Source organism: Pseudophryne corroboree, chromosome 6 (assembly GCF_028390025.1).
Source record: "Pseudophryne corroboree isolate aPseCor3 chromosome 6, aPseCor3.hap2, whole genome shotgun sequence".
In the NCBI taxonomy this organism is placed as follows: Eukaryota; Metazoa; Chordata; class Amphibia; order Anura; family Myobatrachidae; genus Pseudophryne; species Pseudophryne corroboree.
The window spans coordinates 62,104,133-62,125,976 of NC_086449.1; the positions used below are offsets into that span (position 1 = coordinate 62,104,133).

The window sequence follows — 21,844 nt, forward strand, 5'->3', positions numbered from 1 at the left end:
GGGAGGCGGAGTCTCCGGGTGTCCGGTGTGATTATGACTAGATCGGGGTCTCGGTCTTTGTGTGGTGGCTTAGTTATCTAGGCGTCAAGTGCCCTCGGTCAGGCGGGTTGTAAGGCCCTTGGCTGTTGTCTGAGAGACGCTACAGCCGTCGTCACAGGTTTGTTTTCGGCCCAGCGGGGTAGTGTGTGTGTCCCCAGTTCTACTGTGGCGGTGTGTCAGTGGCGGATCCAAGGATCCGGTGGGGAGGCGGGTGATGTCGGGAGAGCCCAGGGCCCTGCGCAGCGGCGGTTGGAATCTATGCCCCGGCCCTCGCTAGCCGGTCCGGCCACAATCAGCGCCTTTATCGTTTCCCGAGTCCGCGGCCCTCCTTGGTGTTGGGCCTCGACCCCTCAGTGTTGAGTCTGTCAGGGGGACGCGTATCAGCGGTGTCTGTAGGTGTTTTGGTGCGTTGGTGTCTGGAGACCGAGGCCCCGGCCTCCGGTCAGCCGCCAGGTCCCAATCTCCCTCTACCTTCGGCCCTTGGTCCTGGTATGGTTCGGTAGAGGGTCGCCGGAAGGTGTATCAGCCCCTCTATCCATCCAGCCGTGGGTGAGCCTGCTGAGGAGCAGGGGTGTTACTGGGCTTCCCAGTGTCTAAGAGTAGTTCGGGGGGGGGAGGGGAGGGGGAACCCCGTTACCTGTCGGTATTTTCCTCCTGTCTCAGGGGACACACCGGCACCGGGTCTCGGGTGCACTCGGGGGCACCAGCGCCTGCGGCCGTAATCCGACAGGGAGAGAGAGAGGGGGGCCGCGGTCGGGCCAGCGGGCTAATCTCCTCCCGTCTCCGGCACTTAAGATGGCCGCCGCTCAGGTTCCAGAGCGCGCGGCCCTGGGGTGATTCAGTCAGGTGAGCAGGGGCAGTGGCTGCAGCTCAGGCAGAGTCTCAGCGGGGACGGGATGGCTCTCCGGTGGGTGAGAGGGCTCAGCAGGAGTGGAGCGGTGAAAGCGTAGCAGCTGGGAGCCGTGGGCGCGCGGCCGGGGCCGTCTCCGACCGTCCTGCGGTCTCTCCCCGCGTTGCCAGGTTCGGCGGCACTGTGTGGTGAAGGTGTGCGGTGGGAGGTAAGGAGGGATCCTCAGCCGCGGCCAGTGGTGGTGTGGGTGTCCGGCGTCCTGGGGCTGTTCTCGGACGGATCTGTGGGTCTCCGGAGCCTCCTCCGGTATGGTGTGGAAATCGAGGCCCCGGCTTTTGGGCTTCCCCTAGGCCGCAATCCGCGGGAGTAGTTAGAACCACTCCCCGATTCCGCGGCTCCTTTAGGGGTGCTGCTGGGGTAGTAAGAGGGACAAGAGGTGTGCTGGGTGTCAATTTGGGGCCCTGTAGTGGGCTATTTGATGTATTAGGGGCTCCGTTTAGCAGGAGCTCCTGTGGTGCACCTCCGTCTCCCTCTGCAGCCAGGCCGATAATAATCGTCATTTTAATTCTTAAAAAAGGAACAGTGGTGGAGTGCGTCCAACAAAAAAATGCTTCTTTTTTCTCTTTCTGGTTTTCGTACTTTTCAGGGTGTGTGGCCTAACCACAGGAGGCGTGGCCATGCATCCTTAGAAAAAGTATTGAAAAGATTGTATTTTATGCACCTCCCTGGCCACACTGCAGCCCAGCATACAGCAGCATGTGCTGGGCTGCGAAGAAGAGCTGCTGCTGCCAGGTAAGGGGGAGGGGCCTAGGGGCCCCCACTGGGCCCCTACATCAGACCTGGGCCCAGGTAATTTGTACCCTCTCCCCCCCTCTCTTGGCACCACTAGCTATACATGGATGTACACATGTCCCAAACAATGTTAATGTTTACATTATGGGCTGCTAAGAAGTGACAGTGGGAGGGACTCTGCCGGCTGGGAGGTGGAGATCACTCCCGTGGAGGCGGGGCAGAGTAACCGTCTTGCCCACCTATAAACAAGTCAGCACACAGCAGCGCTAGAAGAGGACGGGCGAGGGAGACAGCGGCAGGATCCCATGCATTCCAACTGATGAACTGCACTCACTGACTGCTGTTTCATACAGGGGCAAATTGGGAACTAAAAGTGGCCCTGTAATATCTTGTAGAAGTGGCCCAACAAGGGCAGCACCAGAGGTATAACATGCGGTGTAGCCATGGCAGCATCACTGGATGGCAGAGCTGCTGTACTGCAGAGATGGAATAACAGAATGAATGGGGACAATGCAGTGTAATGAGTGCGGTGGGCTGCCTGTCATGTGGGGGGTGGGGCCACATGACAACAAACAAAACAGGCCCCACAGACACGTCAGCCTACCAGGAATCTTCCTGCTGAGCCCTATGGCCAGTCCGCCCCTGCATGTGTATACAATAAGGCTTATGCATAGCATTTCGGCTAGATGCCCGGAGGAAGTGCCGTAGTGCTGAGCTAATAGCTGCTTACTGTGCACACAGTAGCTCTGCACTGCAGTGCCTAAAAAAACCCAACAGCTGGCAGACTCTTGGTGGCAAACCATTGGATGTGCCACCATCGATGGTAAAACCTTGTGACATCGAGTGGTAACCATTGATGGATTTTAACCACCGCTACCCAACCCTAGTCAGTTCTGACATCACAGTTTGGCAGGCCTGCTCAGCTTTGACGTCAGTCCTTGCAGGCAGTGTACGGGCGGTCGTCGGCCTCACGTGCACACGGCCGGTGGCGCCGATATATCGTGCAGATTTATCGGGCATTGGCTGTGCGGCAGGGCCCGCGAGATATATCTCTGAATGACATTGTTCACTGAAATATTGGGTGTACGCACCTGCTGCCCCGCTCGCGAACTATATCACCCAGTGTGTACCCAGCTTTAGAGATGGACAGTGATAATCGATGGTATAAAAACATCAATGTGCTTTTCCCCCAGATGCTGGTGTTTGTCCCATTTCACTGCGGCTCTCCTCTGTTTGCATCAGATGGCATGGAATCCACGGTCTTCCGATGGGAAAATGCAGCCAAATGCAACCGTTTTGTAAATCCGACGCAGCCGACGCCCGGTCGCTGGTCTCTGCTTAGCATGCGGAAACCGAGACTGTTGCGCATTCGGGGAGGTAATAAGCCACTAGGCCACAAGGGATGGTTTTGTCGACAGTTCATGACGACATATAATCCAATGGGTAGACATTATAAACGTCGATACGGTCACTGTCGACATGATAAGTGTGCCGACATTCTCATATTGACCTGATGACTGTCGACAATTCATAACACACCCATTTAGACTGTAAGCTCCTATGGCGCAGAGAACTAAACGGGTGGCATATGTTTTCTTTACAGCGCTGCGTACTTTAGTGATGGTATATAGATAATAATAACTTAAATGTAGGTAAGTTTATGATACAATAAAGCTACACTACTGAAGAAGTCCTGCATCATACTCACTGCCCAGCCTACACTGTGCCATTATATTGCAATATACCTCATGTGATAGTAATGAAAACATATTGGATTTCATTCAGGACAGCCTCTGATTGGTTCCTGCTCCTGTCCTTCACTGCTTGTTGAGCCAATCCAGTGAATAAAACCAGTGTTACACCCGCCATCCTGTAAATATTTGCTGGTGATTGGTCACATTTCCTGTCGGTTACCAGCGTGTTTTCCTCTCATTGGATGAGGCGGGCAGCAATCACTTCAGTCCCTCCCACTTGTCTTTGTCCCTATCGGCGCAGGTGCTGCTCTTCCCATTGGCTCGCAGCGCCTGTCCATCATCGAGGAAAGGTCAAACCCTCTCCCGCCATTGGCGGCCCGTGATCAGACGCCGGGGCGCCATTGGCCGAGCTGTACGTCCTTCTGCGGTCCGGTCTGACGCCTCATTTCCCAGTGTGCTCTGCGCGCCGCGGCCTTGTTCGCGCCTTCAGCCGCGGAGGAGCTTCCGCCGCCATGTCCGACTACCCCGGAGCCCAGACCGGGAACCGCAAGGACGCCTTCGCCGACGCCGTACAGAGGGCCCGACAGGTGAGGGGCGGGGAGAGGACGGGAGGCGCCTGGCTGGTGAGGAGACAGCGGCCGGCGTGCTGTGCGGGGGAGAGCCGGGGCCGGAGATGCATGGGACCCGTCCCGGCTGCTGGAGGAGGGCTGGCTGTACGGGGCTGTGTCCTATTGTGTTCTATTGTGTCTGTGTGTAACTGCTGTGGATGCATGGTGTGTCACTAGTGTGTGCGCATCACTAAAGGCTGTGTTACTAGTGTATGTATGGTGTCACTAGGGTCTGTGTGCTACTAACTTATGTATGGTGTATCCCTAGAGTGTGCATGGCGTATCACTAAGGTCTGTGTGTGTTCCTAGTGGATGTGTGGTGTATCGCTAAAGTCTGTGTGCTGAGTGTGTATGGTGTATCACTAGCGTGTGCATTGCTAAGGCCTGTGTTCCTATTGTGTGCATGGTGTCACTAGGGTCTGTTACTAGTGTATGTATGGTGTCACTAGTGTGTGCATGGGTACATCACTAAGGGCAGTGTTACTATTGTGTGCATGGCGTATCACTAAGGTCTGTGTGTTACTAGTGGCTGTATGGTGTATCACTAAAGTCTGTGTGCTGAGTATGTGTGGTGTATCACTAGTGTGTGTATTGCTAAGGGCTGTTACTATTGTGTGGGCATGGAGTATCACTAGGGTCTGTGGGTGTACTATGATTAACTGGCGCTTGGGATTCCAGCGCCCAGTATGCCGGCAGCGGAGTGAGCGCAAAAGTGCCCCCTGCGGGTACGGTGGTTCTCCCTTCAGGGATGTTGTGGACACCCCAAGTGGGAAAATAGTTGCTGGGATCCCGACAGCAGGGAGACTACGTGCCACCTGTTTCTAGTGGATATATGGTGTTACTAGGGTCTGTGCGTGTTACTAGTGGGTGTGGTTCATCAAATCGACCGTGTCTAGGTCGACAATGTTTAGGTCGACCACTATAGGTCGACAGTCGCTAGGTCGACATGGATGGAAGGTTGACAGGGTTTCTAGGTCGACAGGTCTAAAGGTCGACATGAGGATTTTTTTTGTGTGTGTTTTCTTCGTAGAGTGACCAGGATCCCAAATTAGTGCACCGCGTCCCCTCGCCATGCTTTGGGCATGGTGCCTTCGCTCCGCTACCGCTTCGCTCGGCACACCTTACCGTTCCAATCGTAGTCCACGTGGATCGTTAAGTATGAAAAAATCCCCCCCAAAAAATAAATGTGAAACTCATGTCGAACTTTAGACCTGTCGACCTAGCACATGTCGACCTAGAAACCCCGTCGACCTTCCATCCATGTCGACCTAGTGACTGTCGACCTATAGTGGTCGACCTAAACATTGTCGACCTAGACACTGTCGATCTTCAGACCGGATCCCGTTACTAGTGGATGTATGGCATGTTAGTGGATGTATCTCTATCCTTTGGTACTTCAGCTGTTGTTGAACACATCCCAGCATGCCCTGCTACAGTTTTGCTATTTGGCCATGCTAAAACTGTAGCAGGTTCTCAAACGCAGTCCTCAAGGCATCCCAAGGGTCCTGGATTTAAGGTTATCCATGCTTGGCCACAGGTGGCTTAATTAGCCCCTCAGTCAATTTGATTGAACCGTCTGTGCTGAGCCATGGATATACCTAAAACTTGGACTGTTGGGGTGCCTTGAGCATCGCGTTTGAGACCTTCTGTATTAGCCAAAGGGTACATGTGGGCATTATACACAGGTGCAGCACTATATACTGCAACAAATTGGTGAGTTTTGTTCAGAGATGTGCAGGTAAGGTAGGCAGGGGGGAGGGGCAATGCCTTACCTACCATAGACTTTTTACTCCAGAGTTTGGACTATAATGCAAAGAAAATATTTCTAATTGTATGCTTTATATAGTCAACTCTCTGGCATATATGTTACAGGAAAGGCTCTTGCCGTGTCTCATGTCACTGGCATGATGTATCACGAAGGCCTGTGTATTACTAGTGTATGTATGGTGCATCACAAAGTACTGTTAATGTGTTCATGGAGTAACGCTAGGGGCTGTGTTACTAGTGTGTGTATGGTGTCACGAGTCTTGCAGGTGTATTAAGCCTGAAGAAGGCATAAAGAAGTGATAAGTGCAAGGCGATAACGCACCAACCAATCGGCTCAAATATGTAAATTGACTGGTGCATTATCACCTTGCACTTATCACTGCTTTATCACTACTTTATGCCTTCTCCAGGCTTAATACATCTGCCCTTTTTTTGTGTACAGAGTATGTATGGTGTATCACTAGTGTGTGCATGGTGCATCATTCAAGAGCTGTTACTATTGCATGTATGGTGTCACTAGGGGGCTGTGGATCATTAGAGCTACACAAAAAAATGTCTACAGTCAATAGGCAGGGTCAAAAGATTGACATGGAGATGGTAGACACACAAAAGGTAGACACTTTATTTTTTGGGGTGTTTTGTCACTTTTCTGCCACAAAAAAGCTCTGTTGTACTACATCCCCTCGCATGGTTCGCCATGCTTTGGGCAAGGTTCCTTAGTCCGCTAGCGCTGCGCTTGGCACAGGTTACTATTCCCAATTGTAGTCCATGTGGATTGTAAAGTATGAAAAACTGAACTTGTGTCGACCTTTTGATGTTGACCTTTTGACCCCGTTGAACTAATGCATGTCGACCTATTGACTGTAGACCTTTTTAGTGTAGATCTATAGACCGGATACCCACTAGGCTCTGTCACTAGGGGTTTGTGTGCACGTGAAAGTTTGTGAACCCTTCAGGATTTTCTATATTTCTGCTGAATTTAGCTTAAAACTACATCAGATTTTCACGCATGTCCTGAAAGTAGATAGAGAACCAGATCAAACTGAGACTAGAAATTAGATATGCTCATTTTTATTTTGAGGAAAATGATCCAATATCGCACATCTGTGAGTGGTAACAGTATGTGACCCTTTAGGCTTAGTAGATATTTTGAAGGTGAAATTAGTGTTGGGTATCTTCAAGCTATGGGATGACAATCGGGTGTGAGTGGACAACCTGTCTTTTTAAAAGAACAGGCATCTATCAAAGTCTGGTGTTCACAACACATGTTTGTGGAAGTTTATCATGCCAAGAAGGGAGATTTCGGAGGATTTCAGATGAAGGGGGGTATTCAATTGTTTGAAAAGTCAGTTGGGTGTCTGTTTATTCCTGTCTATTAGATAGGAAAATACAGACACCAAACCGACTTCTCAAACATTTGAATTCCCCCCGAAGAGTTGTTGATGCTCAGATTGTGTACAAATGGAGGCAATTCCAGACCATTACTACCCTCAGATGTGCTGACTTTTGTCTGTGGGTGGGGGGTATGTGGGCGCTGTCTCTGAGAAGAACGCATGTGAACTGGGGGGTGGAGGGGAGTGTCTCATGGGCGTGTGCACCAAATTGGAGGGGAGGGGCATGTACAGCATGGAATCTTCCTTAGGGCTGTAACACACTCTGGTTTTTCCCGGATGGCAAAAAGCCGGACAAACTTTGTCCGGCTTTTTGCCATCCGGGAGAAACCGGCAGTGTCTCACACAGGACGGCTTTGAGCCGTGTGTGATGCTGTGCGCATGTGCAGCATCAGACACGGCTTCAGAAAAAACCGTTGTGTGTGAAAGCTCCCCTTCACACACACGGTTTACTGGCTCCAAAGACGGCCCGGCCGCCGGACCTTCCAGTGGTGAGACCCGACTGCAACCCGGCAGCCGGGCCGGGGCCGTGCAGTGTGAAGGGACCCTAGCCCTCACACTGTTAACTACAATGCCGGCACGGGAAAAAGCTGTCCGGCTTTTTCCCGTCCGGCAAAAGCCGGGTAGTGTGTTTCAGCCCTTACAGTACTATTGGGCCAGAGTGGAGGTAACAGCCGGAATCCTCCTTCCGGCAGGGTGGCTGTGAGCTGTAAGCCGTGCTGATGCCCATGCACCGTCTTCCATCCCCTCCATACACACTGAACTGTAGATGCACCGCAGGGGGGAAACAGATAGCTTCCTGAGGAACAGGATCCCGGACGTCAATATACAGATGCCAGAACAGAAACCCGGTGTCATTACACAGACACTGAATGGGATGCCGGCGTCTAAATACCAACATCTGGCATTCCAATTGTCCTGACAGCGGGATGCACTGGTGTCCTTATGGGGGGAGGGGGGTGTTGATGGATGTTAGTTTTAGGCAGCAAAAGGGGGGGGGGGGGGTGTGTTGGCTGCAGCGCCGAATAGGTTAGTGCTATGTACCGGGGACGGAGGGTTCAGCACTTAGCAGAGGAGGTTAGGGTTAGGCAGTGGGGGGGGGGGGGGGGTTAGGGTTAGGCATCAAGCAGTTGGGTTTAGGCACCCACAAGGGAGGGTTATTGTAGGGTAAAGGTGAGGATTTCCAGGGGTCTGTCAGGATTTTGATGGGCGGGATGCCACTGTTGGTATACTGAACGTCTGCATCCCGTCCATCGGCAAATCATACTGGTCCCCTGCTGGGGTGTGCCGGCAATAGCTTTACCAAGAACCATTAAGAAAAAATCACTCACTCACTCACTCACTCACTCACTCACTCACTCACTCACTCACTCACTCTCTCTCTCTCTGTGGGTAGGGATGTTATCCAGGTATTACAGTACCTACTCTATTCTCTTGCAGGGAATATTTGGCGTTCACACCAGTCTCCACCCCAGCACAGCTTAGTTTATGGGGGTGACTTAATTTGGCAGAGTCCATTGCCAATAGTTTATCCCCCCACCCCCTTCCTCCATCCCATCTTTGTTCAGTGATTGGGGCAAATGGCAACAAGGTGATAGTGCAACTTCTTATTACAAGTGCTGTTCTATTGTGTGTGTGTGTGGTTGATTTCCCATCTTAGAACGTTTGACAAAAGATCCCTTATTGGTAGCAGCAATGTTTCTGCTATAGTGATCACTCCATGTGCTGTATGCAGATCAGTGAGGGGACATATTTTAATTTTGAAGGGCAGAATGTTAAACATGCATGGCAGCAGGAGGAGGAAACTTGTTCTGGACTTATGCAGAACGAATAAGGACACAGCCGGGCAGCACAGATGTATGTGACATGACCTGGCCAGGTAACGCACTCCTGGCTGCGGTCGAACCGCATACGTTTAAGCTGGGGCAAGTGGATGAAGAAGGCTTCCAGGGAGCAGAGTTATAGCTGCACATGGAAGCGTTACTTGGTGTGCTCGGGGTGTAGGCCACAGACATTCTGTAGGCTTATGCCAATATCGGTTGGATACACAACTTGGCATGTTCATACGAAGTCTTGTCAGCCTGTTGTAGTCATGGGGGTCAATCCAATTGGCTTTGAAGGGTGCCAACTGCCATTGCAACAACGTCTGCACCGGCTCCCGATCTTACACCCTTTGCGGCCTTTAAGCCCCAATTCGCACAAAATTGCCCAGACCTCTATGGGGTGGCGAGCAGTTTTGTTCGAGCCGCCGTAAAGTGCGGCCAAGTAGATTCGCAGCTGCGATAATATCGCGGCCAATTGGATTGACCCCATTGTCTTTTGTAGACACCTGTGACTTTTATTCTAAACTATTCTCATCAGTAGCCACAGACCATGTAGGGCAGAGATTTTCAACCTCTTGCATCTCGCGGCACACTGAACAATATTTAAATATTGCCAAGGCACACTCAAATTTAATGGTGATACACGGTGCAGTTGCGTGTCCTAGGATGTCATGTCGCAGCTTCTCCATAGGTAATGCCTGAGCCACATCTGAGAAAGCCAGAAGAGCCCAACACTGCCCGGGTCCAAAATAAGAACTGGTTCTGCAACCTCTAAACCCACCAGTATTTATCGCTCCAGGGCCTCAGTAGCGGCGAAACACTGGTTTGGCTCTGCTTCTATGGCGGCACACCTGGAGACTGCTCAGGGCACACTAGTGTGACACGGCACAGTGGTTGAAAAACTGATGTAGGCCAGGAACTTCTACCTCCAGGGTTCTCTCCATTACCTGTTTGTCCTTTTTTATAGGGTGTCATAGTTCACCACAAAAGACAACCTGAATGTGCTGTAAAGATCCCTATAAAGGCACTGGGATAAAGTTGTCTAAACCTCTAAATACAATGCGTCTGTGCAATGATCGCTAAGCCGGTTGCATTTCCTACATGTAGGATATGTGCGCAGCTTGCAGTAACAAACGCAAATGCCGCTGTCTGGATGAGCCCTAGAAGTCTGTATTCAGGTCCTTCAGGTTTCTGTGTTGACTTTTGTAGGATGACACACTTTATGATGAAGGCTTTACGTTTCTTGCCCTTAGGCTGTGTTCCATCTCCTCTTGTATGACTCGTTGGTGTCTACTGTTTATTACACATTACTAGGTCTCTATGCATAGACTGTTTAATAGGTTTATCAAATAGTGTACTGTGTAACAATATTTCTCTAACGTCCTAGTGGATGCTGGGGACTCCGAAAGGACCATGGGGAACAGCGGCTCCGCAGGAGACTGGGCACAAAAGTAAAAAGCTTTAGGACTACCTGGTGTGCACTGGCTCCTCCCCCCATGACCCTCCTCCAAGCCTCAGTTAAGATTTTGTGCCCGAACGAGAAGGGTGCAATCTAGGTGGCTCTCCTGAGCTGCTTAGAGTAAAAGTTTAAATAGGTTTTTTTATTTTCAGTGAGACCTGCTGGCAACAGGCTCACTGCATCGAGGGACTAAGGGGAGAAGAAGCGAACTCATCTGCGTGCAGAGTGGATTGGGCTTCTTAGGCTACTGGACATTAGCTCCAGAGGGACGATCACAGGCCCAGCCATGGATGGGTCCCGGAGCCGCGCCGCCGTCCCCCTTACAGAGCCAGAAGACTGAAGAGGTCCGGAAAATCGGCGGCAGAAGACGTCCTTTCTTCACTAAGGTAGCGCACAGCACCGCAGCTGTGCGTCATTGCTCTCAGCACACTTCACACTCCGGTCACTGAGGGTGCAGGGCGCTGGGGGGGAGCGCCCTGAGACGCAATAAAAACACCTTTTTGGCAAAAAAATACATCACATATAGCTCCTGGGCTATATGGATGTATTTAACCCCTGCCTATTTTTACATAAAAAAGCGGGAGAAAGGCTGCCGAAAAAGGGGCGGAGCCTATCTCCTCAGCACACTGGCGCCATTTTTTCCTCACAGCTCCGTTGGAGGAAGGCTCCCTGACTCTCCCCTGCAGTCCTGCACTACAGAAACAGGGTAAAACGAGAGGGGGGGCACTAAATTGGCATATAAATATTTACAGCAGCTATATTAGGGAAAAACACTTATATAAGGTTATCCCTGTATGTATATATATATGTGTGTGTATATGTGTATATATATATATATATATATCTATATCTATATCTATATCTATCTCTATCTATATCTAGCTAGCGCTCTGGTGTGTGCTGGCAAACTCTCCCTCTGTCTCCCCAAAGGGCTAGTGGGGTCCTGTCCTTTATCAGAGCATTCCCTGTGTGTGCTGTGTGTCGGTACGTTGTGTCGACATGTATGAGGAGGAAAATGGTGTGGAGGCGGAGCAATTGCCTGTGTTAGTGATGTCACCCCCTAGGGAGTCGACACCTGACTGGATGGTCTTATGGAAAGAATTACGTGATAGTGTCAGCACTTTACAAAAGACTGTTGACGACATGAGACAGCCGGCAAATCAGTTAATACCTGTACAGGCGTCTCAAACACCGTCAGGGGCTCTAAAGCGCCCGTTACCTCAGGTCGATACAGACACGGACACTGACTCCAGTGTCGACGGTGAGGAAACAAACGTATTTTCCAGTAGGGCCACACGTTACATGATCACGGCAATGAAGGAGGTTTTGAACATTTCTGATACTACAAGTACCACAAAAAAGGGTATTATGTGGGGTGTGAAAAAACTACCTGTAGTTTTTCCCGAATCAGATGAATTAAATGAGGTGTGTGATGAAGCGTGGGTTTCCCCCGATAAAAAACTGCTAATTTCTAAAAAGTTATTGGCATTATACCCTTTCCCGCCAGAGGTTAGGGCGCGATGGGAAACACCCCCTAGCGTAGATAAGGCGCTCACACGCTTATCAAAACAAGTGGCGTTACCGTCCCCTGATACGGCCGCCCTCAAGGAACCAGCTGATAGAAAGCTGAAAAATATCCTTAAAAGTATATACACACATACTGGTATTATACTGCGACCAGCAATCGCCTCAGCCTGGATGTGCAGTGCTGGGGTGGCTTGGTCGGATTCCCTGACTGAAAATATTGATACCCTGGACAGGGACAATATATTATTGACTATAGAGCATTTAAAGGATGCATTTCTATATATGCGAGATGCACAGAGGGATATTTGCACTCTGGCATCAAGAGTAAGTGCGATGTCCATTTCTGCCAGAAGAGGATTATGGACGCGACAGTGGTCAGGGGATGCGGATTCCAAACGGCATATGGAAGTATTGCCGTATAAAGGGGAGGAGTTATTTGGGGTCGGTCTATCGGACCTGGTGGCCACGGCAACGGCTGGAAAATCCACCTTTTTACCCCAAGTCACCTCGCAGCAGAAAAAGATACCGTCTTTTCTGGCTCAGTCCTTTCGTCCCCATAAGGGCAAGCGGGCAAAAGGCCACTCATATCTGCCCCGGGGCAGAGGAAGGGGAAAAAGACTGCAGCAGACAGCCTCTTCCCACGAACAGAAGCCCTCCCCCGCTTCTGCCAAGTCCTCAGCATGACGCTGGGGCCTTTCAAGCGGACTCGGGCACGGTGGGGGCCCGTCTCAAGAATTTCAGCGCGCAGTGGGCTCACTCGCAAGTGGACCCCTAGATCCTGCAGGTAGTATCTCAGGGGTACAAATTGGAATTCGAGACGTCTCCCCCTCGCCGGTTCCTGAAGTCTGCTTTACCAACGTCTCCCCCCGACAGGGAGGCGGTATTGGAAGCCATTCACAAGCTGTATTCCCAGCAGGTGATAATCAAGGTACCCCTCCTACAACAGGGAAAGGGGTATTATTCCACGCTGTTTGTGGTACCGAAGCCGGACGGCTCGGTGAGACCCATTTTAAATCTGAAATCCTTGAACACTTACATAAAAAGGTTCAAGTTCAAGATGGAGTCACTCAGAGCAGTGATAGCGAACCTGGAAGAAGGGGACTATATGGTGTCTCTGGACATCAAGGATGCTTACCTCCATGTCCCAATTTGCCCTTCTCACCAAGGGTACCTCAGGTTTGTGGTACAGAACTGTCACTATCAGTTTCAGACGCTGCCGTTTGGATTGTCCACGGCACCCCGGGTCATTACCAAGGTAATGGCCGAAATGATGATTCTTCTTCGAAGAAAAGGCGTCTTAATTATCCCTTACTTGGACGATCTCCTGATAAGGGCAAGGTCCAGAGAACAGTTAGAGACCGGAGTAGCACTATCTCAAGTAGTACTACGACAGCACGGATGGATTCTAAATATTCCAAAATCGCAGCTGATTCCGACGACACGTCTGCTGTTCCTAGGGATGATTCTGGACACAGTACAGAAAAAGGTGTTTCTCCCGGAGGAGAAGGCCAAGGAGTTATCCGACCTAGTCAGGAACCTCCTAAGACCAGGCCAAGTGTCAGTACATCAATGCACAAGGGTCCTGGGAAAGATGGTGGCTTCTTACGAAGCGATTCCATTCGGCAGATTCCACGCAAGAACTTTTCAGTGGGATCTGCTGGACAAATGGTCCGGATCGCATCTTCAAATGCATCAGCGGATAACCCTGTCTCCAAGGACAAGGGTGTCTCTCCTGTGGTGGTTACAGAGTGCTCATCTCCTAGAGGGCCGCAGATTCGGCATTCAGGATTGGGTCCTGGTGACCACGGATGCCAGCCTGAGAGGCTGGGGAGCAGTCACACAGGGAAGAAATTTCCAGGGCTTGTGGTCAAGCATGGAAACGTCACTTCACATAAATATCCTGGAACTAAGGGCCATTTACAATGCCCTAAGTCAGGCAAGACCTCTGCTTCAGGGTCAGCCGGTGTTGATCCAGTCGGACAACATCACGGCAGTCGCCCACGTAAACAGACAGGGCGGCACAAGAAGCAGGAGGGCAATGATGGAAGTGGCAAGGATTCTTCGCTGGGCGGAGAATCATGTGATAGCACTGTCAGCAGTGTTCATTCCGGGAGTGGACAACTGGGAAGCAGACTTCCTCAGCAGACACGATCTTCACCCGGGGGAGTGGGGACTTCACCCAGAAGTCTTCCACATGATTGTGAACCGTTGGGAAAAACCAAAGGTGGACATGATGGCGTCCCGCCTCAACAAAAAACTGGACAGATATTGCGCCAGGTCAAGGGACCCTCAGGCAATAGCTGTGGACGCTCTGGTAACACCGTGGGTGTACCAGTCAGTGTATGTGTTCCCCCCTCTTCCCCTCATACCAAAAGTACTGAGAATCATAAGAAGGAGAGGAGTAAAGACTATACTCGTGGCTCCGGATTGGCCAAGAAGGACTTGGTACCCGGAAATTCAAGAGATTCTCACGGAAGACCCGTGGCCTCTACCTCTAAGAAAGGACCTGCTCCAGCAGGGACCATGTCTGTTCCAAGACTTACCGCGGCTGCGTTTGACGGCATGGCGGTTGAACGCCGGATCCTGAAGGAAAAAGGCATTCCGGATGAAGTCATCCCTACCCTGATCAAAGCCAGGAAGGATGTAACTGTACAACATTATCACCGTATTTCGCGTAAATATGTTGCGTGGTGCGAGGCCAGGAAGGCCCCTACAGAGGAATTTCAACTGGGTCGTTTCCTGCATTTCCTGCAAACAGGACGGTCTATGGGCCTCAAATTGGGGTCCATTAAGGTTCAAATTTCGGCCCTGTCACTATTCTTCCAAAAAGAACTGGCTTCTGTTCCTGAAGTTCAGACGTTTGTCAAGGGAGTACTGCATATACAGCCTCCTTTTGTGCCTCCAGTGGCACCTTGGGATCTCAATGTAGTTTTGGGATTCCTAAAATCACATTGGTTTGAACCACTCACCACTGTGGACTTAAAATATCTCACATGGAAAGTGGTAATGCTGTTAGCCCTGGCTCCAGCCAGGCGTGTCTCAGAATTGGCGGCTTTATCCTATAAAAGCCCTTACCTAATTTTTCATACGGACAGGGCAGAATTGAGGACTCTTCCTCAATTTCTCCCTAAGGTGGTTTCAGCTTTTCACTTAAACCAGCCTATTGTGGTGCCTGCGGCTACTAGGGACTTGGAGGATTCCAAGTTGCTAGACGTAGTCAGGGCCCTGAAAATATATGCTTCCAGGACGGCTGGAGTCAGAAAATCTGATTCGCTGTTTATCCTGTATGCACCCAACAAGCTGGGTGCTCCTGCTTCTAAGCAGACGATTGCTCGTTGGATTTGTAGTACAATTCAGCTTGCACATTCTGTGGCAGGCCTGCCACAGCCAAAATCTGTAAAAGCCCATTCCACACGGAAAGTGGGCTCATCTTGGGCGGCTGCCCGAGGGGTCTCGGCTTTACAACTTTGCCGAGCAGCTACTTGGTCAGGGGCAAACACGTTTGCCAAATTCTACAAATTTGATACCCTGGCTGAGGAGGACCTGGAGTTCTCTCATTCGGTGCTGCAGAGTCATCCGCACTCTCCCGCCCGTTTGGGAGCTTTGGTATAATCCCCATGGTCCTTACGGAGTCCCCAGCATCCACTAGGACGTTAGAGAAAATAAGAATTTACTTACCGATAATTCTATTTCTCATAGTCCGTAGTGGATGCTGGGCGCCCATCCCAAGTGCGGATTGTCTGCATTACTTGTACATAGTTATTGTTACAAAAATCGGGTTATTGTTGTTGTGAGCCATCTTTTCAGAGGCTCCTTCTGTTATCATGCTGTTAACTGGGTTCAGATCACAAGTTGTACGGTGTGATTGGTGTGGCTGGTATGAGTCTTACCCGGGATTCAAAATCCTTCCTTATTGTGTACGCTCGTCCGGGCACAGTATCCTAACTGAGGCTTGGAGGAGGGTCATGGGGGGAGGAGCCAGTGCACACCAGGTAGTCCTAAAGCTTTTTACTTTTGTGCCCAGTCTCCTGCGGAGCCGCTATTCCCCATGGTCCTTTCGGAGTCCCCAGCATCCACTACGGACTATGAGAAATAGAATTATCGGTAAGTAAATTCTTATTATAAAGTTGTTGAAATTCACACTACAAGTTTTCTTCGCGGCTGATTTGGGGGGGAATGTATACTTCTGCTGGTGGTTAACTTTCCAGCACTGACTTTTCATCAGCACCTGTACATTGATCACCCAACCTTGGGTAGAATAGTTGTAGTCTTGGCTGTGTGCCTAACAAATGGTTATGTCTGCACTATAAAACGCTGAAGCAGAGATTATACCGAACAAGGTACACCCATATCCGCACTCAGATCTAACACCCCCCCCCCCCCCCCCCCTCTGATGTCTCACAGATTGCAGCAAAAATTGGTGGAGAAACTACTGGCGGAGTCAACAACACCCCGGAATTTAATTTTGGCGGACAAAAAAGGCAGCTGGAGGATGGAGGTGAGCATCTGGCATTGGTATTATTGGGCCTCGGCAACCAGTAGAAAGGATTATACAGTTATATGCTGAATATGTGTATGTGTTTTCTCTCTGCTACCACATAATTACCCTAATTCACGTATTTATTCATTTGCAGACCAACCAGAGTGCAAGAAACTGGCCACACAAAGTGAATGTAAGTGATGGTTCTGTAGTAGCCTGTCTGCACCCGAATGTCATTACCGTGCGCTGGTTCTAGCTCGCTTAACCACCTGGGAAGATACAACAATTCTGTATTTGTATATATATTTTTATAATTTGCTTCATTTACTTTTATTTTAGCAATTGCACCTCCACTCGCTCCAGTCCACCCCACTCGGTAAGTATCCAGTCTGTTCTACTTGTAGATTCTGTCACTCGTGTCCTTCCTTCTTTTAAAAATCAATTGTCCTTTGTTCCTGCAGGTCGTCGTCAGTGACTGAGGAGTACCGTGTACCTGATGGCATGGTAGGACTTGGTGAGTACCCAACCCCTCCCTGCCTCCCCTTACTGAATTCTTTCCATGCAGCGAAGTCAGAAGGTGATGCAAACTCTTCCAATTATCTCTGTAGTCATTGGACGTGGAGGAGAGCAGATCAACAAGATCCAGCAAGATTCTGGATGTAAAGTTCAGATTTCCCCAGGTGAGTCTTCATGTCACTAAGGGGTCGATTCAATTACCAGACAGTTGAATAGCGCCGGGAATTAATACAGCTCAAGTTTAGTCGGTGAATGCCTGTTCTCCCGGACTTAACAGGTTGATTGTTCAGGAGAACAGGCATTCTCCGACTTAACTCCCGGTGCGGAGAACAGGCATTCTCCGACTTAACTCCCGGTGCGATGCTGATTCTCGACAGAATCAGCCGTGCGGCAGCCCTTTTGACGTATTTCCTCTCTCATCCCGCGGGGTGAGAAGAATTCCCGACAATTGGGTGTCACTTGGTGCTGTATTGAATAGTGACGGGTGCTAATTCCCGGCGCTATTCAACTGTCTGAGGATTGAATCGACCCCCTAAATCTTTCCATCGGGAGAAGCTGTGCCCTGGATTTAAAGCCCAACTTCACCATCAGACAACTTTGTGTTCCCATCACACCTCAGAGAATGATGGCGCTTCCATTAGTTCTCCCACTAGCTTGCTTGTACCATGGCTCACAGTTCCAGGAATTTCTGCTTGTTGCAGCTTACAAAACGAGCAGGCTGAAAGACCTCAATGCCTTTGTAACAGAGTAGATTAAATACCCCTTTTACACCACCCGAAATATCCCAGGATTTTGAACTGGAGTGCGCAAAATCCCGAGGACTGCAGGTAGTGTAAAAGGGTCCTTCTCCTAAACACCGGGTCCACTTTCCTGGGAACCCAACCCGGCTTGTACGCAGGGTTGGACACGGGTAAGACGCAGGTAGGAATTGGTGTAAATTGGTAAGCCGGGTCAGCCGACTGGCACCCATTTACAGCATGGCAAACCTCCTGTACCGCAGTGTCTGGGCGGTTGGGAGGCTGGGGGTCACGGTGCATGCTGTCTGCAGACAGCGTGTGCCGTGCTGGTTGACATGCTGCGGCTGGGGACACGGCACATTTTGTCTATGCAGACTGCAGCACCATGCCTGGAAGCGCTGGGGGCAGCACAGCAGCTTCCAGATTGCTGGGCTTTCCCCCGGTGAGACGCTCCAGGCCACCAGTCTGCAGTGTTTCCCGGCGCTTGGAGATGACATCTCTAAGCGCCGGCCCACAAGACACTGCACCTGGGTGCAGTGTAAACTATGCCGATCTGGGAATATCCCGGATCGGCGCTGCAGTGTAATGGGGGGAGTCCCGGGTCTGACCCGTGATTTTGGGGTATAAGGGTCTCTGAAGTAAATGTAACTGCTAATATTCATTCCTCTGTGTTTCAGACAGTGGCGGCATGCCAGAAAGGATTGTGTCACTCACTGGTTCTCAGGACGCTGTGCAGTAAGTAATGGCAATCTGTCATGCCTTGGCCTGCTGGAGCTATTGTACAATCAGTTGCTGACTGTATACACTGATATGTATGGGAATTGTGATCTGTGAGTGCCGGAAGGTCCTCTGAATTCTCCTTGGTTGTTTATCAGCTTTTTTACAATGTAACTGGCAAATAGACTGCTAGGGGTGGTTCAGTCAGAAACCGTAGCCCCTGGTTGGTCCTCCGTCACGGCCCTTTTTTTGGTTTTGAGTTGGCTCGCTGGTTCCCATGAGGTAGAGCTGCAATAATTGTAATTGCTGTTTTTCTGGATTGCTTTTGTCCTAGTTGATCGATATCTTATACAAAGTCAAAGAGTGATCTTAGGTTGTAATGCATTTAGGTGGGGGGGGTGTATCGAGCCTTGTAAAGAGTGGTGAATTTGCCAGAATTGTAAGTCTTCTAATGTCTATATCCAGGCAACCATCCATTACAAAGAGACTTCTACCATATGTAGGTTTTTTTTCTGGTCGGTGGTTATAATGGACTAGTATGTTACTATAGATCAGGGGTGGGGAACCTTTTTTTTCTACCTAGGGCCATTTGGATATTTATAAAATCCTTCGGGGGCCATACAAAAATTCTCAACTTAAAAAATTACCCTGCCCCCCCAGTAGGTCTGCCCCTTAGAGGTACTGTGTGTGTGCGCCGGAGGCACGCGTGCCCAAAAAAATGGGTGTGGCCAGTTAAAATGGGACGTGATACACATGCCCCCAATAGTGCGGTGCCAGGTATACAGATGCCCCTCACAGTGCCAGGTATACAGATGCCCCTCACAGTGCCAGGTATACAGATGCCCCTCACAGTGCCAGGTATACAGATGCCCCTCACAGTGCCAGGTATACAGATGCCCCTCACAGTGCCAGGTATACAGATGCCCCTCACAGTGCCGGGTATACAGATGCCCCTCACAGTGCCAGGTATACAAATACCCTCCCCTCCGTGCTGCTTACCGTGGGACACTGAGGAGAGCGCGGCTGTCGGGTGGGAGCGGCGGCGTGTAGTACTTCAAACCAGCCGCCAGTTCGAGAGCCAATCAGAGCTCGCGGACCGGTAGCCGCGGCTCCTGATTGGCTGCCGGTCCGCGAGCCCTGATTGGCTCATGGACCGGCGGCTGGTTTGAAGTACTACACGCCGCCGCTCCCACCTGACAGCCGTGCTCTCCTCCCTGTTCTGACAGCTGAGACACGCTGCCGCCGGACTGAGCGGCAGCGTGTCTCACTGACACAAGCGGGCCGGAGGTTCCCCACCCCTGCTATAGATGTACCTACAGATGTGTCCTCACACCTAGCGTCTATACGCAAGGAGACACCGGGCGTGTGTGCGCTGCACTGAGCTCTGTAGTATAGACCCCCCCCTTTAAATTTTGTATTTTATTTGCAGACGCAGTGAAAAAAGCCACTTTGTGTACTAGAGATGCTGTGCTGCGATTTTAGCCACGCAGGAATTGCATTTAGACATGTACGAAGTTGCAGATAAAGCAGAACGGAACCTGGCGTGATAGAATCGCAGCCTCTGCGTTGTAGCGCTTCCTGTACTGATTCACGCACAGATGTAGACGTATCACATTGATCAGTGTAATCTAGCAATGTAGTTTTGTAGCTTCCGGTTTTATTTGTGTAAACGATGCACATTTTAATTCTGCACGCCTGTCGTGTTGGACCTGGCTCGCTGAGAGGCTGTTTGGCGCGACTGAAGCCTCAGCATATGAGGACACATCTGTATATAATGGTTTGAGAATGGTGACAGATGTAGTTAGCCATGTTTCTGCTATTTTACTTCAGAGAAGCGCTACGATATAAGCTGGTGCTATAACTGCAGCTACCAAGATAGTTGTGCGCTATCAGATCTGTGTCCTGGCTGGGATCCGGACTATAGGTCGACAGTAACTAGGTCAACATGTTCTAGGTCAAAAGGTCGATGAGTTTTTCACAATTTTTTTCTTTTTGAGCTTTTTCATACTTAACGATTCACGTGGACTATGATTGGGACAGTAATCTGTGCCGAGCGGTAGCGGAGCGAGGCATATTGCCCGAAGCATGGCGAGCCATGCGAGGAGTCACGGTGCACTAATTGGGGTTCGCGGTTACTCTACGAAGAAAACGACACCAAAAACAAACTCATGTCGACCTTTTGACCCTGTCGACCTTGTTACTATCTACCTTCCATACCACACCTGTCCTGGCTCCCTTCTGACCTCTTTTCCTTTTTTTTGTCTTTTTTTTGTAGGCAAGCAAAGATGATGCTGGATGAAATCGTTGCACGGGGCCGCGGCGGGCCCCCCAGCCAGTTTCATGACAACTCCAACGGGCAGAACGGTTCCTTACAGGAGATCATGATCCCCGCTGGCAAAGCCGGGCTCATTATTGGGAAGGGGGGCGAGACAATCAAACAGCTGCAGGTGAGGGAAGTGGGTGGTAGACCGCAGGAAGTCTGACATTGGTTACAGCTGCACATGTTTGGCCAAGAGAACCCCAGCCTTATGTTCTTCCACTGTCGCTATAGGAACGTGCCGGGGTTAAAATGATCCTGATACAAGATGGCTCACAGGGCAGCAACGTTGACAAACCTCTTCGTATTGTGGGAGAGCCCTTCAAAGTGCAGGTATGTATTCTCTTTACCAGTGAGGTCTGGGGTTTTATACTTAATAATGGGCCTAATCTGTTGGTTGCCCCGGTCATGTGTATAATCTAGGATTTGCAATGAATAGGTTACCTGTAGTAGTCTCATTGATTGTGGGGTGTTTTTTTTTTTTCGTTTTGTTTTTGGTCTGGTTTTAACGACTTTGTTGATGGCTTTAGGTTTCACTGCCTGATCATGTAGCAAATTACACAATGCGTCTTTATAGCACTTGCTGTAACTGTTTAGTCTTCAGATTCAGCCCAGAACTGGGGTTTCATGTCTGTATTTAATAGCCCTGTCCTGCCGTATTTGAGGCCCATACACGCTGGGTGGTATTGTAAGAGCTATTGCTAATATTTACCCTTCTGAGCGATCCTACTATATCGCCCATTGTGTGTGCTACAGACAGCTAATGCATGGTCACGGGGGTCTTTAAAGATCTCCCTCTGTCAGCTGTGCATGCATGTTTGGACCGGCCATGGCATGATGTGAGTTCAGCGGCCTGGGAGGGGACACTAGGCGATGTCGTTCATGGAGCACATCGTCTAGTGTGTACGCACCTTTAAGTTCTGTAAGTTTGGTATCTATGCCCAAACTTGTCTTATGTGGTCTGCAGATTGTGTGTGTTCATAGTGCGTTCTGGCGTTGTTACCAGCGTTAGTTTGCAGTGGTCCGTGCATTCTACGATGCAGTGTGTGTAACGGTTTTCTTGTAGCAAATAGCCTCTTGTTGAAGTTATGGATAAACTTGACCTCAAACTTGATTATGGTCCATAC

At 50.2% G+C, this 21,844-nt stretch overlaps 1 protein-coding gene across 2 annotated transcripts in view; it reads left to right on the top strand.

Moving 5' to 3' along the window:
• The first annotated feature begins 3,736 nt into the window (after nt 1-3,736).
• KHSRP (KH-type splicing regulatory protein) overlaps nt 3,737-21,844 on the top strand; it is a 38,434-nt gene continuing 20,326 nt past the window's right edge. The window contains exons 1-9 of one of the 2 annotated variants that reach the window (XM_063931054.1): nt 3,737-3,998; nt 16,355-16,448; nt 16,585-16,623; nt 16,770-16,806; nt 16,892-16,944; nt 17,039-17,110; nt 18,361-18,418; nt 20,676-20,847; nt 20,952-21,050. In XM_063931054.1, the coding sequence (XP_063787124.1) occupies nt 3,888-3,998; nt 16,355-16,448; nt 16,585-16,623; nt 16,770-16,806; nt 16,892-16,944; nt 17,039-17,110; nt 18,361-18,418; nt 20,676-20,847; nt 20,952-21,050 (735 nt within the window). In that variant the 5' untranslated portion in view covers nt 3,737-3,887. The remainder of the gene's footprint in view (nt 3,999-16,354; nt 16,449-16,584; nt 16,624-16,769; nt 16,807-16,891; nt 16,945-17,038; nt 17,111-18,360; nt 18,419-20,675; nt 20,848-20,951; nt 21,051-21,844) is intronic. The other variant, XM_063931055.1, reaches the window with a different exon arrangement.